At 43.8% G+C, this 15,874-nt stretch overlaps 1 protein-coding gene across 12 annotated transcripts in view; it reads left to right on the top strand.

Moving 5' to 3' along the window:
• ERG (ETS transcription factor ERG) overlaps window positions 1-11,348 on the top strand; it is a 254,753-nt gene extending 243,405 nt beyond the window's left edge. For all 12 annotated transcript variants that reach the window (XM_055313619.1, XM_055313618.1, XM_055313617.1 and 9 more), the window contains 4 exons: window positions 1,093-1,161; window positions 1,825-1,881; window positions 2,563-2,610; window positions 9,384-11,348. In XM_055313619.1, the coding sequence (XP_055169594.1) occupies window positions 1,093-1,161; window positions 1,825-1,881; window positions 2,563-2,610; window positions 9,384-9,904 (695 nt within the window). In that variant the 3' untranslated portion in view covers window positions 9,905-11,348. The remainder of the gene's footprint in view (window positions 1-1,092; window positions 1,162-1,824; window positions 1,882-2,562; window positions 2,611-9,383) is intronic.
• The last annotated feature ends 4,526 nt before the right edge of the window (window positions 11,349-15,874 follow it).

Genomic DNA, 15,874 nt, shown 5'->3' with positions numbered 1-15,874 from the left:
AGAACTTGCATTGAGGATGCAGAAGTAAAGTTTGCATTGTAAAGTGCAATGAAGATTTATGAGACAAATGATAATGCATTGCAAATACAAAGAAATCATTGGTATATGCTTCGGCTCTTATGCTCATCGTTAATGTGTTGCATGGGCAATACTATTTCAGTCTTGCAGTTGATTTCATGAAATTCTTTTAGAGAGATTCTAAATTCATTTAGAGAAAAAGAGAAAGTAGATACTGACATAGGAAAATAACTGGACACTTAAGACTGGTGTAATATAACTGGGTGAGATTATAAAAAGAAAATGAGGGGTCATTGAGAGAGCCAGCTGACGGATAAGATGACCATGCCCATTTCCAAGGAGGAAGAGAAAGGAACACGAGTGTCAGTTGGTGGACTTAGGGGCAGACCTCAAGCAAGAATTGGTGGGCTAATCAAATCTGTGAGCACTGTTCTGGATGGTTCATGAAGATAACAAAGGGATGAATTTAAGTTGGTCGCAGATGGAAGCAGGTCAAAGTAGATTGTTAGAAACTCTAAAAAATGGTCTTGACCTATGATTGTAAGGAGTTTCCTTGGAAGACTCAGCAAACCCTGCAAGAGTCTGTCAGTGCGACTTGTCAGATCAGTGGGTGAAAATGTTAGATCAATAAAATAAACAAAACAATAATTTCTAAGTAAAACCCAAACCTGGGCAGCCCGGGTGGCTCAGTGGTTTTAGCACTGCCTTCAGCCCAGGGCATGAACCTGGGGTCCTGGGATCAAGTCCCACATCAGGCTCCCCTCATGGAGCCTGCTTCTCCCTCTCCCTCTGCCTATGTCTCTGCCTCTCTCTCTCTCTCTCTCTCTCTCTCTCTCTCTCTCTCTCTCTCTCTCTTTCTCTCTCTCACATGGATAAATAAAATCTTTAAAAACAAAACAAAACCCAAATCTAATGAGATACAGGTTGGGTATTTCTTTGAATTACTGGATTTTCTTCCACAATATTTATTTTCATATACACAAAAGTCACAACATTCACAAAAAACACAGAACACAAAATCTCTATTATAAAATTACATTATTGATCTTTCAGTCAATTTATTTGTTTTTGCAGATTTACCTTATGATCCACCCAGGAGATCAGCGTGGACTAGTCACGGCCACCCCACCCCCCAGTCAAAAGGTACAGTGTTGGCTCAGCTGCTTGAATCTGCAGGTCACTAGGCAGCAGATAACCATTGATAGAACTCAACGATTTCTGCAGCAAATCTATGCTTTTTTTAATGCATAAAATGTTTGTTCCAGTGGCAGCAAAATGCAACTGATCTTTAAGTGCAATGATTCTTTTTCTGCTGGGGTTATACCTACTTCTATATTTTTATAACAGAAAGAAACAAATGATGTGTTTCAACATGGACAAAGGCAAGTGTCATGAGATTTCTGCACACAGATTAAATACTGGGTGATTTCCTAATCTTGGCCATGTTTAAAAGTATCCCTAGCTTTATTTTCCTAGTGATTTCTCTTTCTGTTTCATTTAGACTATGATTCATTTTCATTGGTTTCTCAAAAGAAATTTTTTTTTTAGTTTCAGAAACTGCTGTATATTTTTTTAAATAACGGAAGTGTCCTCTCTTTTTATGTCACAATGTCAATATTTGGTTTCATTACAAAGGAAATTTTCTTGCTGTTAAATGCTGCTTATAGGACTAAGATGTTATGTATAAGAGTAAGACTATTATGTTAATAACTAAGATAATGGATGGGATGGTAATATAACAGCATCAAAGACTAGTGGCCAAATAGAAGCTACAGCTAACTCTGTCTTTTGTTTTTGGATTTTCAGCTGCTCAACCATCTCCTTCCGCAGTGCCCAAAACTGAAGACCAGCGTCCTCAGTTAGGTATGTTTCAGGGAACATCCTGCTGGCCATCAAAAAAGAAGTTGGTTTAGTAGCATATTTCTAAAATGTGTTACCTTCTAAATGAAATCAATGGAATTTTGTCTTCTTTTTCATGGTTCCATGTATAAAATGTGGACCAAATCATCGTCTTTTCACTAGAGATAACTTGAGATTTTGCTAAAACATTTCCAAAACCTATGCAGTAAATATGGAAAAAACACCCTGTGGCACACAGGCTGTGTCTTTGTGACAGATGAGTTCTTTTCATTTCACCTTCAGGTCATGTGCAGCATGCCAGCATTTGTGCCAGGCCCAGTGTGGAGCACAGGAGACAGCTGATAGTGCCAGTGTGCTGAACAACACAGGCAACGTGGCCCCCGGGCCAGGCCAAGTGGGGATGTAACACGTTTGCCCAGTTTATGTCCAGGGATGGAGAGTGCCAGGTGTCGGGAGCTCTGAGCCAAATCTGTGCTTGGCCACTAGCTTAAGAGGCCTTTAACAAGAAACTTCTCTCAGATTCCATGTGACATCTTATTCAATACAGGAAATGGTGCTGGTTAACTTTGGTGTGTTCAACTCTGAAATCTGGAAACGCAAGTGGGTCAGCATTATGCCTCTAGTGACATCATACCGAGTCATGACTAGGTCTCTGAGATTTGACTTCTTTTTTTTTTTCTGTAGATCCTTATCAGATTCTTGGACCAACAAGTAGCCGCCTTGCCAATCCAGGTGAGATAATGCTTGCTGGTGGTTTTGCACCTTATAGAGTTACCTTTTTGGCAGTGGCTGTTTTGAAAGAGGAACTTTTATTGGTGAGAAATCCCTTCAACTGAACAAAGTTGAGTTTTAGATCTCACTGGAAAAAAATGGGTCATGTTATAAATTAAAGACTTTAGCTTCAGCAAAGAGCAGTGCCACCTAATCTAAGCCATATTGGTTCCCTTGGGCCGCCATAACAAAATGCCACAAACAGGGGGTTTACACAACAGACATACATTTATTTATCTATCTATCTATCTATCTATCTATCTATCTATCTATCTCACAGTCTGGAGGCCAGAAGTCCAAAATTGAAGGTGTCAGGTGTCAGGCAGGGTTGGTTCCGTCTGAGGGCTGTGAAGGACGGATCTGTTCCAAACGTCTCTCCTTGGCTTGTCAATGGTCATTGTATCCTTGTATCTCTTTTACCTGTCTCCTCTGTGCATGTGTTTCTGGGTCCAAATTTCCCTTTATAAGGACCCCAGTCATATTGTATTAGAACATACCCTGGCGTTAGTTTCACTTGGTCACCTCTGCAAAGACCCTATTTCCAAATAAGGTCACATTCTGAGATCCTGGAGGTTAGGATTCCAGCATATGCATTTTGGGGGAACACAGTTCAGCCTATCACACAAACTGATCAAATAATATCTTGAAAAGGAGAACCTTAATTACAACCATGAGGCATCAGATTTAGGATCATCGTCAATGAATAGCCTGTTTTTGAACTTAGAGGCTAGCACCAAGTGCGAGTCCCTAATTGGCCCACTTGTGACCCGTACCTTGCCAGGGATCATCACCTGTCATCACATTTCAGTGCCCACCGAACTGTTTTATTTGTTTGTATTCAGATTAGAACCAGCTGTGCTGGCATCAACTTCAGAAATTCATGGCATATGCTGTGTATTCTCAACAGCACATTCAAATGCCAAGATGACACAGGCATATTGCAAGTACAAGCTGGAATGTATATTTCCTAAACACTGAGGCCCAAACAGGGTTGGAAACCAAGGAGTCCAGATTCAATCAGCATGCATCCCCACAAGGGAATCTATATTTTGAGAACATGAAATATCATCATTATTGAGTGTCTTCAGCTTTGGCATTCAATTTTAGGTACCATTAACCAGTTCAGCAAATACCTTTTAGGCATCTGAGCAGTTAGAAGGGACTGTTTTGTTTACTACTGCACCCTGGGGACTGGGCCAGGTGCTCAACCATTATTTGTTGAAGAAATGAATGGCAAGGAATAAGGAGATAGCATCCTTGACCCTCAGGGACCTTATATTTTGGCAGAGAAATAAATATGGGTGATGACAGCCCTGTCCACTGTTCATGGAGCCACAGGTGCTTGTCTCTTCAGTGAGCATCCAACTGGTGGCCAAGGCGCCTGGGTCCCTGGTTCCCCCCTCATCCCTATGACCGCTGCATAACTGTTCAAATAAAAATGATTACTGTGTTTTGAGATGACTATTATCAGTTGTGCTTCAGGAAGACTGATCTGGCTGCAGTGTTCAGGATAGATTAGAAAGAGGAAAGGCCCGGAAGCGGAAGCACTCTGGGGACGTTAGTACAATAATGTGAAATAACAAATAGCTCCCACCCTGTGTAATGCCTGGGCAGGCGCTCCTGTGTTGGCGCCGCCACATGACAGCCCTGGCGGCTCATTATCTTCATCCTACAGAAGAGAAATCAGAGGTCCAGAGACATTTGGTAACTTTCCCTGGGTCACACAGCCAATAAGAAGGGAGGTGGGATTTGAGCCCTGACTCTCTGTCTCCAAGGCCTGGTTTTATTTCATTGCCCTACATCGCCTCTGGATAGGCAAGAGGGAGGAGGCACGGCTTGGAGAAGGGACACGAAGAGAGTAGAAGGGAGGGGTTTCCATTTGGTTCAACGACTCTTTAGGCGCCAGGAAAACATCTCGGTCCATAGTGGGTCAGCAGCTCAGGACTGGCGGGTGAAGACTGCACTTTATATCACAAAGACCATTCTCACTGGCCCTGGGGAGAGTAGCAACATCCCCACCCGGGGCTGGAAGGTAAAGATTTCTGTTCCTCAGTTTACAATGAATTAGACCTTCTCTCTCCATCTCTCCTTGGGCCACACGTCAGTTGTATTCGTGTGGCCTTCTCCCCACAAACCAGAATGTCTTTTATCTTTCTGTGAATGAGAACATCTCTTCCTGTTTGATTCTGTTTTCCCATTCTCTGGTAAATAAATCCTTCATTACTGAAAATTGCTGCCTTTGCTCTTTGTACCATGCAAACTCTTCTTAATCATTTTAAATGGAAAGGTGACATCATAGTGTATAAACGCGCAAGATCATCACAGCATCTCAATGTCTCAATGAAAGTTATTTGATGTGCATTGGATGGGCCGTATTTCTCCTGCTGAGAGGTATGTCCCTGCATAATTAGGACAGGGACCACATATACGCCACGCAGCAGCTTTATGTCGTATCAGGATGGCTGCACATCTACTGTAGCTTCTCTAATGAAGTTGCCTTTCCATGAATAAGCACTTTCTCAGGTGGTGTGCAGGGGCTCCCTCGATGTTAACTGGATGCTCTTTAATGATGGGCATGAAATGTATCCAGCTTCATGCAAACCCAGAAACCAATGTTCTGGGATGTTTTTGCCATTTTTTAGAAGGTAGGAGTGTCCAGTCTCCCACTGGGAACCTCCCAAGCTCCAGGCCCAGGGAAGGGACAGCCTGGAGAGGAGTTAGGAGTGTGGAGGTGTGCGCAGAAACTCAGACCTGAGAGCAATGGTTTATGCTGTGATTTGGCGTCCAAGCTTGGAGGCTGGGTTTCAACCCTTGCTGACCTTGGACAGAATAAGTCAGAAATCGGTCTGTTTTCTGGGCTCTAATTTCCTCACCTCTACAATGGGCTGTCAGATGAACCAATGGGGATTAAAAATATCAAAATGTTCAGAACAGTGCTTGGCACATGGTAGGCTCTCAGTGGCCACCGGCCAGCCCTGAGAACATGGTTCAAAGTCCTTCACAGCCAATGAAGGCTGCATGGGGGGACATTTGGCTTCCTTTTGTCAGCTTGTAGCTATAGGCAAGGTGTGTGCCTCTCTTTCAACTCTGATTTTCAGCTCAGACAAATCATGATAAGACCCCCTCATGACTGAGTTTATCGTCATAGTGACCCAGCCAGATAGTAGCATTGCAGTCACCCCCAGTTTACAGATGTAGGCACTGAGGCACAGAGAATTGGGTGAGTTGCCCGAGGTCCCATGTGTGCCAGCGCCAGGATTCAGCAGAAGTGGCGATGATTCCAAAGTGGTGCTTCCGACCACCCTAGTGCCCTGCACTCTCCTTAGTCTTGTGTGAGCCACACCAAGCCTGGGACACGCCTGCCACCTGGAGCTTAACATGGTGGAGGGGCCAGGCTGTGCGCACCCGTTTCTCTGCAGCGTGCCCAGCAAAGGGTCCCCAGATGGCTGCCACCGTGGTGCCTATTGGGCCCGTCTCTGCTCTCTTTGCCCTCTGTTGGGAGGTGGCTGCTGTGACCTGCTCTGGGAATCCCCACCCCACTGGAGCCACAGCTGCTGAGTCATTCCCAGCCCTGCTTCTCCGTGTTTTAGAAACCTTTTAGATATTTTGCCTTTTTCAGTTCAGTCGTTCTTTTTTGCTACTGTTATTTCTCTTCTTTTAATTGTATTAAGAGACCACTTTCCTTCTAAAAATTAAAGGATTGCATTTTTCTATTCCAGGCTGCATCCCTTCTCCCTTCATCCCATTGGGCTCTTCTGGGGGTGGGCAGCCGATATCTTTGTGTTTCTAACCAGTCCTGGCTTTTGGGTTAATCCTGGACAAAACCAGGGCAAAAATTGCTACTCCCCTCTGATGTTGCAAGGCTGCCACCGAGATAGGGCAAGAAAACAGATGTGAAGAGTTTTCCAGAAGGAAGGTAAGGGACCAGAGGGAGGTGGCAGGGCTGCTGGAGGGCAGATCCCAAATGTTAGAGCTTCTCTTCCACTTGTTGGCTTGGCCAGTAAGCAACTCAGACCCCTCTTAGGCTTCCTATCCTTGTTTTGGATTCCCTATTAGATGTTCTGAGATGTACCTTTATCAAAATGCTACTGTTTTAATAAACTGCTTTTGAAATTTGTGGCCACAGGGAACTTCATTAACCTACCATTGGCTGAGTTCTCAGCAGCCATGGTGTATCCTTGACAATTTCTGCACAGCGAGAAAATCTGCCCTATACTGCAAATATAACAAATTTTGTTATGAATATTACATTTAACAATTAATAAGCTTGACACCATGTTGTATTTTGTAACATTTATTTATACAGGAGGCAATTTTGCATTTTTGCATTTGTTCTCAGGTTTGGAAGCTGATGAATTTTCTTTATAGATCTCTTATTTTCATAGACCCTTGCAATGCTCAGAGGCCTGAGCCTGGCTAATGGGTAACATGGTCTAGTAAGAAATTGCTCATTTTTGAATTTCCAGCCATGAACTTAGGTCCCTGACTTCCTCCTTCAGGAGCAGGAGAGATAGGAAACCACTTTTGTCCACTTGTTCTCCCATACACGTTTACAAAGGAAGTAGGCCAGGGATAGATTCCTAAGAACAATGCCAAGGTTTGAATAAATACCAAGTATTTTTCTGGCTATTTAGGAAGCTCTGTGTATTTATGCAAAATCTGTGGAACTGCTCTCTCTGTGGGAGAAGGTTGACAGTGAATATTTATTTTCAGACAAGTCTATGTGTTTACATTGAAGCATACATTGGAATGTTAAATAAAAAATCCATGTTTTTCCCTATTCCCAGCTCCTATATGGAATCTTTTTCAAGTAGTAATCCTTTGGTTACAATATCTATACTAAAACCATATGGTTTTCTCATACCATTCTTTGTATTTTTTAAAATGCATATTAATAAGATGTTGGGGGCAACAAAACTTGATTGGGAACAGTTTGAATATGTGGTTCGGAAAAAGCATACGCTTCCATTGAGATGAGCGACAAGCTGTTAATATATTTCAAATGTGTTGTGAGACTGAAAATGATAATTTTCCAGAACACATTCAGAAAAGGCTGACCTTTCTCACGATGCTATTGTATGGACGAATTCACAAACATACCCATTTCCATGTAGCCAATGCGGAAACAAGGATTTACGAGTTGGACAGTTTATATAGGGAGCTAGTGAGAGGGGAGGATTTAGGAAAAAAAACATTTATAATTGACCTTTACATGACATCAGTTCCCTGAAGAGTCGCCAGTTAAAGTTACCTTAATCATTTTATCACATCTATTGATATTTACTGATAGTGTAACATAAAGTAATCTTTTTGGTATAAGCCCAAGGCAGTGCTGTAGCTGGAGTTTGGGGGAAAAGACGTGCCTCTTAGTTGCTTTTAAAGCTTCTAAAATCTGTTCAGCACATCTTAGCTTCTCCTGGTGCTCCAGATTGCTGTTGATATTTACATGCTTCCCTCCTGTGGGGAGCCATAAATCATCTTAAAGTAGTGTAACATGGTGGCTAGAATCTTGGGCCTGGGTTTTTCTCGGAATTTAATAAAACCTAAAAGCCACATCCACATGTCTCCAATGGGATCAAAAAAATTCTGACCATGCACCCCCAGCTAAGTGAGATCTCACTGATGAAGCTGGAGTCTTGCTTGGTCCCCCCGAAATGGCTTGCAGCCACGCACCACTGCCGTTCTTCTTCTGGAAACTCTTCTGAACACAATTGGCATCGCAATGCAGGGGCAACACGTGGATTTCCGTTACGATGCAGTTGCCTAAGTACTGGAAATAGGTGATCTGGTTTGAAAAAGAGCCAACTTTTTTCTAAACTTCCTCATTCTGAGTGGGTTAATTCTGTTCTAGGAAAAGTTTTGACAGAATTGCTTTCTGGGTGCCAGCAAAATGTTATGTTAGAAATAACGGTGTTTACTTCCATTCTCTATGTTTTTCCATAAACTTTTAGAAGTTCATTTCCTAAATCTGACTTTTATTATTTTACTTGACCTAGCCAATATAAATGGTATTAAGTCATTATTGCCATCAACATAATGGCACTTTTTGCCTCACAAAATAGGAAAAATAAACGCTTTTGCCTCTGAAACGCAAAGTTGACTTGGCTATTCTTCTAAGGAAGTCAGAAATAGATGGGACCAACCTAAACTTTGTGCCATAGGAATTCTTTGCATTTCATAAAGAACTTGGATCTGTGGATCCCCCTGATAGTCTCCAAGGATCCTCACCCCGGGTCAGATCCCCTAGACATGGAGCTTGCGATAAGGATATACTTGTGCAAGTGATCAGTTAAGTGGAGGTTTTTGGGAGAGAGGTGGCGATGAAGCAGGATAGTGCAGGGCTCAGACTATGGGGGCTGGTGGCCTTAAGCAGAACCTTGCCATGGTCTGGTCCCACGAGGAGCTCTAGAGTTTGAACAGCATCACAGAATCAGCCCCTCCCGGAGCAAGGAGACCTGCCTCTGGCCCATGGTGTCAGCCCCTCTGACCATGGGCTACCTGGGGTGGGTGACGCATCTCCTGTTCAGCCAAGGCCAGTTTTCTGGAGAAGGGGGAGGGAGGCCTTGGGACAAGAGCTGTGGCCACCCTCAGCAGCTAAGGGATGGGTGCACAGGCCGGGTTAAGGAGATTTGCGTGGCACAGCACCAGCACCCACTATTGTCGCTGGAAAAACAATGCTGTTAGCTCAGAGCCTGTTCTCACTGGTGTCCCGTTTCCTTTTCCCACCTCCTTAGGGAGTGGACAGATCCAGCTTTGGCAGTTTCTCCTGGAGCTCCTGTCAGATAGCTCAAACTCTAACTGCATCACCTGGGAAGGCACCAACGGGGAATTCAAGATGACCGATCCTGATGAGGTTGCCCGGCGCTGGGGAGAACGGAAGAGCAAACCCAATATGAACTACGATAAACTCAGCCGCGCCCTCCGTTACTACTATGACAAAAATATCATGACCAAAGTCCATGGGAAGCGCTACGCCTACAAGTTTGACTTCCATGGGATCGCCCAGGCCCTGCAGCCCCACCCTCCAGAATCATCTCTGTACAAGTACCCCTCGGACCTCCCTTACATGGGCTCCTATCACGCCCACCCACAGAAGATGAACTTTGTGGCTCCACACCCCCCAGCCCTCCCTGTGACATCATCCAGTTTTTTCGCCGCCCCGAACCCCTACTGGAATTCGCCAACTGGAGGTATCTACCCCAACACTAGGCTTCCAGCCAGCCATATGCCTTCTCATCTGGGCACCTACTACTAGAGCCCTGACAGAGGCCTTTCCCAACAGCATATGATCACCAAGAAATTGCCACAAACTCTATTGGAGAACGTGAATCAAAAGTGCCTCAAGAGGAATGAAAAAGCCTGACTGGCGCTGGGGAAGGAAGCCAGGGAAGAGATCCAAAGACTCTTAGTGGGAGGGGATTACTAAAGTATTACTACAGGAACAAAGAGGATGCTACAGATGTAATGTACATGGACATACCACGTGTGGACCAAGCTTATAAGAGACGTTGTAAGTAGAAGCATGGAGTCACAAGGACAAAGTGCCAAAGAAAGTGTTCTTAAGGAGTGTACAAACTCCCGAGAAGAGTTTGGGGTCCTGCTCATGCAAATGGGGAGGGGGGGTGAAAGCAAAGCAATAGTGGTAACACGGTCTTGACCTAACATACCATTGAAATGTCATTTTAAGAAAACTACCTGTATTTAAAAATAGAAACATATCAAAAATTTGAAAAAGGATGAAAGAAAGAGAAAGAAAAGAGAGACTGGCCTGTGAACAGACGGCCATGTGGAACTCAGCAGCACTTGCTGTTTGGGGTGAAATCCGATTCATTCCATTGGGTGGAGAGCCACCAGCTGTCGCCAGCTGTGAAGGTGACCCAAAGCTGCCAACCCCTTGACAGCATCCTGAGAACTACGAGCCCGGCGGGGCTGCGAACGTGTGTGCGGACAGCGAGCGAGTGGTGTAGACGGAGGGCTGGAGAAGGTGGAAGAGGAGGGAGCCGAGGAGGAGGCCACAGGGTGGGGAGAGACACTTGTCAAGCAGTAGAGACTGGACTTAGGACAGTACGGAGACTGGAGAATCGAGTGGAGGAGACTTGCGGGTTCATTGGTCAGTGTTCTACCAAACGCAGTGTTAAGAGGAAGAGTACCGCACGGTGGAGGAGGACGGGAGGGGGACGTAGTAGAACGCAGAAACAAAAAATATGCATCTCTCTTTTTTTTTTTGTTTGTTTGTCAAAAGAAAATTTTAACTGGAATTGTCTGATATTTAAAAGAAACATTCGGGACCTCTTCATGATGTGGGGGCTCTGCTCCCCACTGGGTCAGGTAAGAGGCGGCCTTCTTGGCTGCTGCCATCCGAAACCACCTAGGCATTGGGTTAGGCGGAGGCTCCGGTTTTCCTTTCGAGTCGCGAACGCTGTGCGTTTGTCAGAATGAAGTATACAAGTCAATTGTTTTGTTTTGTTTTGTTTTGTTTTTTTCCTTTTTATATAATAATTATATAACTTATGCATTTATACACTACGAGTTGATCTCGGCCAGCCAAAGATACACGACAAAAGAGACAATCAATGATAGAATGTGGCCTTGAATTTTAACTCTGTATGCTTGATGTTTACAATATGAAGTTATTAGTTCTTAGAATGCAGAATGTATGTAATAAAACAAGCTTGGCCTCGCATGGCAAATCAGATTTACACAGGAGTCCGCATTTGCACTTTTTTTTTTTTAAGCGACTAAAGTAGCCTAACAAAACGCGTGCTGAACTTTGGGTTTTGTGTTATAATTTTGTTTCGTCCAGGAACTCATGCGAGGGAGAGCCAAGCAAATAGGATGTTTAGTGCCCAAACGGCCTTGGCCTCTCCAGGTCCTTCTTGCTCACTTTCTCTTACTCATTCCTAGCCCCTCCTGGAGCAGAAGGACCAAAGGTTTTGCATTGGGACCTCCATATTTGCACCCAGAATGGAAAGAGGCCTCTAAAGCTGAGGTTGTGACAAATTCCAAATAAGCGCCTGGTCACAAGTCACCCTGAATTCCTGCTGTGATCATATGTTTGTTGAATGGTGAACAAGCCACTGCTCTTAATGCTAACTGCATTCCTGTTGGTCAGTAAAGCTTCACGGATAGCCACAATTTCTCACTCTAAAGAAATAAGCAACAGCTTCTGAATTTGCCATTTGACTTCCCTTTCAGAGGACCTCGCCAGGTCTTCCCACACCAGGAGGACCTGGGTGTCCTGGTTTGGGATTCACCAGTCTCCAGACACTGTGATCTAAGGTTGATTTCCCTTGACATCTTTTCTGTGTGTCACACATGCCTCCCAACCTTGGCCAGGGTGAAGGCAGTTTTCAGACACCGAGCAACTTCTTAGCCTGAGTCAGTTTCTGAATTGGCCCATTTCATAGCTGTTTTGGGGCTTGTTTTGCACTTTGTAATCCTTTTGCTATGATTAAATCAAGTTGCCAAACCTCTGTGCTATGGATATTTTGGCAGTGGTCTTTAAAGTCAGTAGGATCTGATTACCGAAGCTTCAGACACTCTGCATTACTTGGATTAGAAGGAGTCCAACCATCAATCATTTTGCAGCAGTTTGGGAAAGGTCCATAAAGTGCCTGTATCTCCTTAGGGAGAAAAAATAAATAAAAGCATAAAAGTTGGCAGCTGGGGTGACCCAAACTTTTCTAATGGAAAAGATCGGTCATCTTTATTTTGGAATGCAAAGCCAAGGACACCTACCTACATTCTGCATATAAAGATGAGTTTACTTGAATCACCACTCAGTTCCACTCCTTCAAGATTATATCATGAGCAAAATAATAAAAATAAGACCTGATTATCATATTCAGTTTTAGCAGATGTTTTCAATTAGGTTCTCCAGCATGCCCCTCCCCAACCCAGATTATTAGCAAGCTTTATGACAAGCATGAGCAACTGGGTTAATTTCGGATAACATGATAATGCTGTGTTCTCTCAAATAAATAATTCTTAAATTACATCTCAAAATAACATTAAGTCTCTGCTCCTGACTTTATCTAACTCCAGAGCACTCTTCAGTTCCGGTTTATAATTACGTGAAGAACCTTTTCTCTCTCTGAAGCTCCCCTCTCTTGGTTTGCCCTGATGCACCCGATCCCTGCCTGGTATCACTTCTCCTGGCAAGAGATCTGTCCACTCTCCTCTTCAATGGTCTTCGGGGCTTTGTCATTAGTGGAATACCCGCAATGGACTTTTGGGCACTTGGTAGCATCACTGCTCTTCCCAAATCTCAGGCAAGACTTCATTTTTGTCCCCAGTCTGATGCCTTTGCCACATCGCAGAGGGTCCATGGTGAAGTCGTATGGCAGGACTGATGCATTCGGAGGAGTCGCTGCTCCTCCCAAGCACCTGTCTGAGACATGGAAGCACCTGTTACTGGGAACAAGGGCCCGGAGGGGCTCGCCTTGGATGGTGGGCACAGCACAAGCTCCTGATGTTCTGGAGCTCTGGCAAATAGGAAGACACGGATGTCCTACAGGCCCCGAAACGGGCCTTTAACTGTGGACACAACATGACTTTTTTTTTAAAAGCCTGGTTTAATTGGCTCTCATCACCCACTCAAATACAAGTTCTGGGATGGCTAATCAAAAATAAAAAACACTTTGGATTACTCAAAGTTACGTAATTTCTGTTCCTTTATTTTCACCTTGATTTTTTTAAAAAAATTGCTAAAATGTTTTTTATATCAAATGAGGAAAAGGTTGACTGTAGAAGTCAAATATTAAAAGTAACTAGAACCTCTTTGTTTAGCATGGAGCTGTGGTTCTCAAAGTGAGGTCCCAGGGCCAGCATCATCAATCTCACTTGGGAACTTGTTAGTCATGGAGATTCCCAGGCCCCAGCCCAGACCTCCTGATGCAGAAACTCTGTGGGCAGAAGCTCGCCATGGGTTCTGACAAGCCCTTCGAGTGATCCTGATGCATGCTGAGGTCTGGGAGCCACCACAATAGAGAATCTTTGTCTTTGTGTGTGATGTTCAGTGGGAAATCCCAATCCTGTACAGGTTTTACTGTGGCCACATGAAAATCCACCATCGGGGAAGCCAGCTGACTCTGGATGTGTCCTCCTGAGTTATGAACCCTCTGAGCAGCTCTCCTCCCTGCTGGCAACTCGCTCCCATGTGTATTAGTTATCTACTGCCCAGGAACACATGACCACAAGCCCAGCAGTTGGAAGCAGTTCACATCTATTACCTCACACTTTCTGTGGGTCAAGGGTCCAGACACAATGTAACTGGGTCCCCTGCTCGGGGTCTCACCAGGTGGAAATCAAGGAGTCAGATAGGATTGTGATCTCATCTGAAGCTGGAGTCCTTTTCCTAGCTCCCTGGGTGTTGCCAGAACTCAGATCCTTGCAATTGTAGGACTGAGGTCTCCTTTCCTTACTGGCTGTCACCCTCAACTCTTTGGGGCCAGAGTTCTCACCACATGGTCCCCACCACAGCAAGACAGTTGATTCTTCAAGGCCAGCAGGAGACTCTCACGTTGAATCTCTTGGACTTCTTTTAAAGGCTCATCTGATTAGACCAGGCCCACCCAGAATAATCTCCTTTAAAAAAAATTAACCCAAACTCAGGTCATTAGATGCTTTAATTATATCTGAAATGGTCCTTTTGTCATAGAATATAACCTAATTGTGGGACTGACAATCCATCATATTCACAGGTCCTGTTCACGTTCCAGTAGAGAGGGTTATGTACACCAGGGCATGGGTTCTTAGGAGTCAAATTAGAATTTTTTAAAAAAGGTTTCATTTATTTATTTATTCATGAGAGACAGAGACACAGGCAGAGGGAGAAGCAGGCTCTCTGAAAGGAGCCCGATGTGGGACTCGATCCCAGATCCTGGGATCACACCCTGAGCCGAAGGCAGACACTCAACTGCTGAGCCACCCAGGTGCCCCTCAAATTAGAATTCTGTATACATACCATGGATATATGGCCTGTCTTCTAGCTTGTTCTAAGCATCTCTGCCAACCAGACCTCCCTAAAATTGCCCAATAGACCAGCCACAACTCAGAAGCCTTGTATATCTAAAGCCATGTGTTCCCAGCCCTCTCCCACTGGCAATGTGGATCTCTTTCAGCAGGCCTTATGGTCTTCATCTGACCAATCTGGAAAGCTTTACCTTGAAACTATAAGGGTTAATGCTAACTGCTCGGCAATATTTACATATTCTTTTGATTCTATCTAAAAAGCAACCCGTTATTTTTTTTCAACCCGTTATTTCTATATAGAAAGAACATGCCTACTTTTCTAACTTAAAATTTTTATTTTAAACTAATTTTATAAAGCAAAATAGCTTCATTCATTTTCTCATAAAAGTGTCTCACAAAATATTATCCTGTCAAGGCATATTATTTGGTTGTGATTTGTGCCAGAAAAATGTTGAATTACAGAGTTACGGAGGAAGCATGTTAAGTATAAGAACTTTATGAAAAAACATAGAGGAGTTTTTCATGTTCCATAGACACACAGCGTATTTCCTAAGGAAAATAATACAAAAATGGTAGCCAAATTTCATTCTGAGAGGACTTGATAAAATGATTTTGAGACTTTACAAGGTCATGACTGATTGAATGACATGGCCAAAGATTATACTCATCAAGAGATCAAAACTCATCTGAAAGGAAATTTCTAGGGACAGACTCCAGGTCTCTGTCCTTGACCTTACTGACTCATACCTTTCTAGGAGGAGGGCATAGAAGGTGCACTGAAGACAACCCCGATAGGTTATTTGATGAATAAGTTAGATGAGGACAACTGGTTATATGATGAATGCAGGATCTCAAATAGCAGGCTGAAGGAACAGGGCAAGTCTAACAAACTAGCTGGGACTCCATGTGAGCACCTGCATTATGTCAAAAACACCCAGGAACAGAAGCAGCTGTGAAAAGAAACAGGGTCTTGCTGATATGCAAAATAACCAACATTTAATGAGATAAGGGGCAGACACCATCCCAGGCACCTCAAATGCATTATTTCATAATGCATTATTATCCTTCCAACTGCCCTCATAATACACATTAAAAGTAAAAATGCTGATACTCAGTTCTGATAATTTGCTTACCCAAGATAAGAGAATGAGCTGATACTTGTCCCCATTCCATCTGACTCCAAGACTTCTGCTCTTAATCTATTTTTCCCCATGATTGCCTACACTTACGTTGCATTTCCTTTTTTAAAAAT

The sequence above is a fragment of the Nyctereutes procyonoides genome, unplaced genomic scaffold, assembly GCF_905146905.1.
Source record: "Nyctereutes procyonoides isolate TBG_1078 unplaced genomic scaffold, NYPRO_anot_genome, whole genome shotgun sequence".
Classification (NCBI taxonomy): Eukaryota; Metazoa; Chordata; class Mammalia; order Carnivora; family Canidae; genus Nyctereutes; species Nyctereutes procyonoides.
This window is presented reverse-complemented; position numbering and strand designations above follow the sequence as displayed.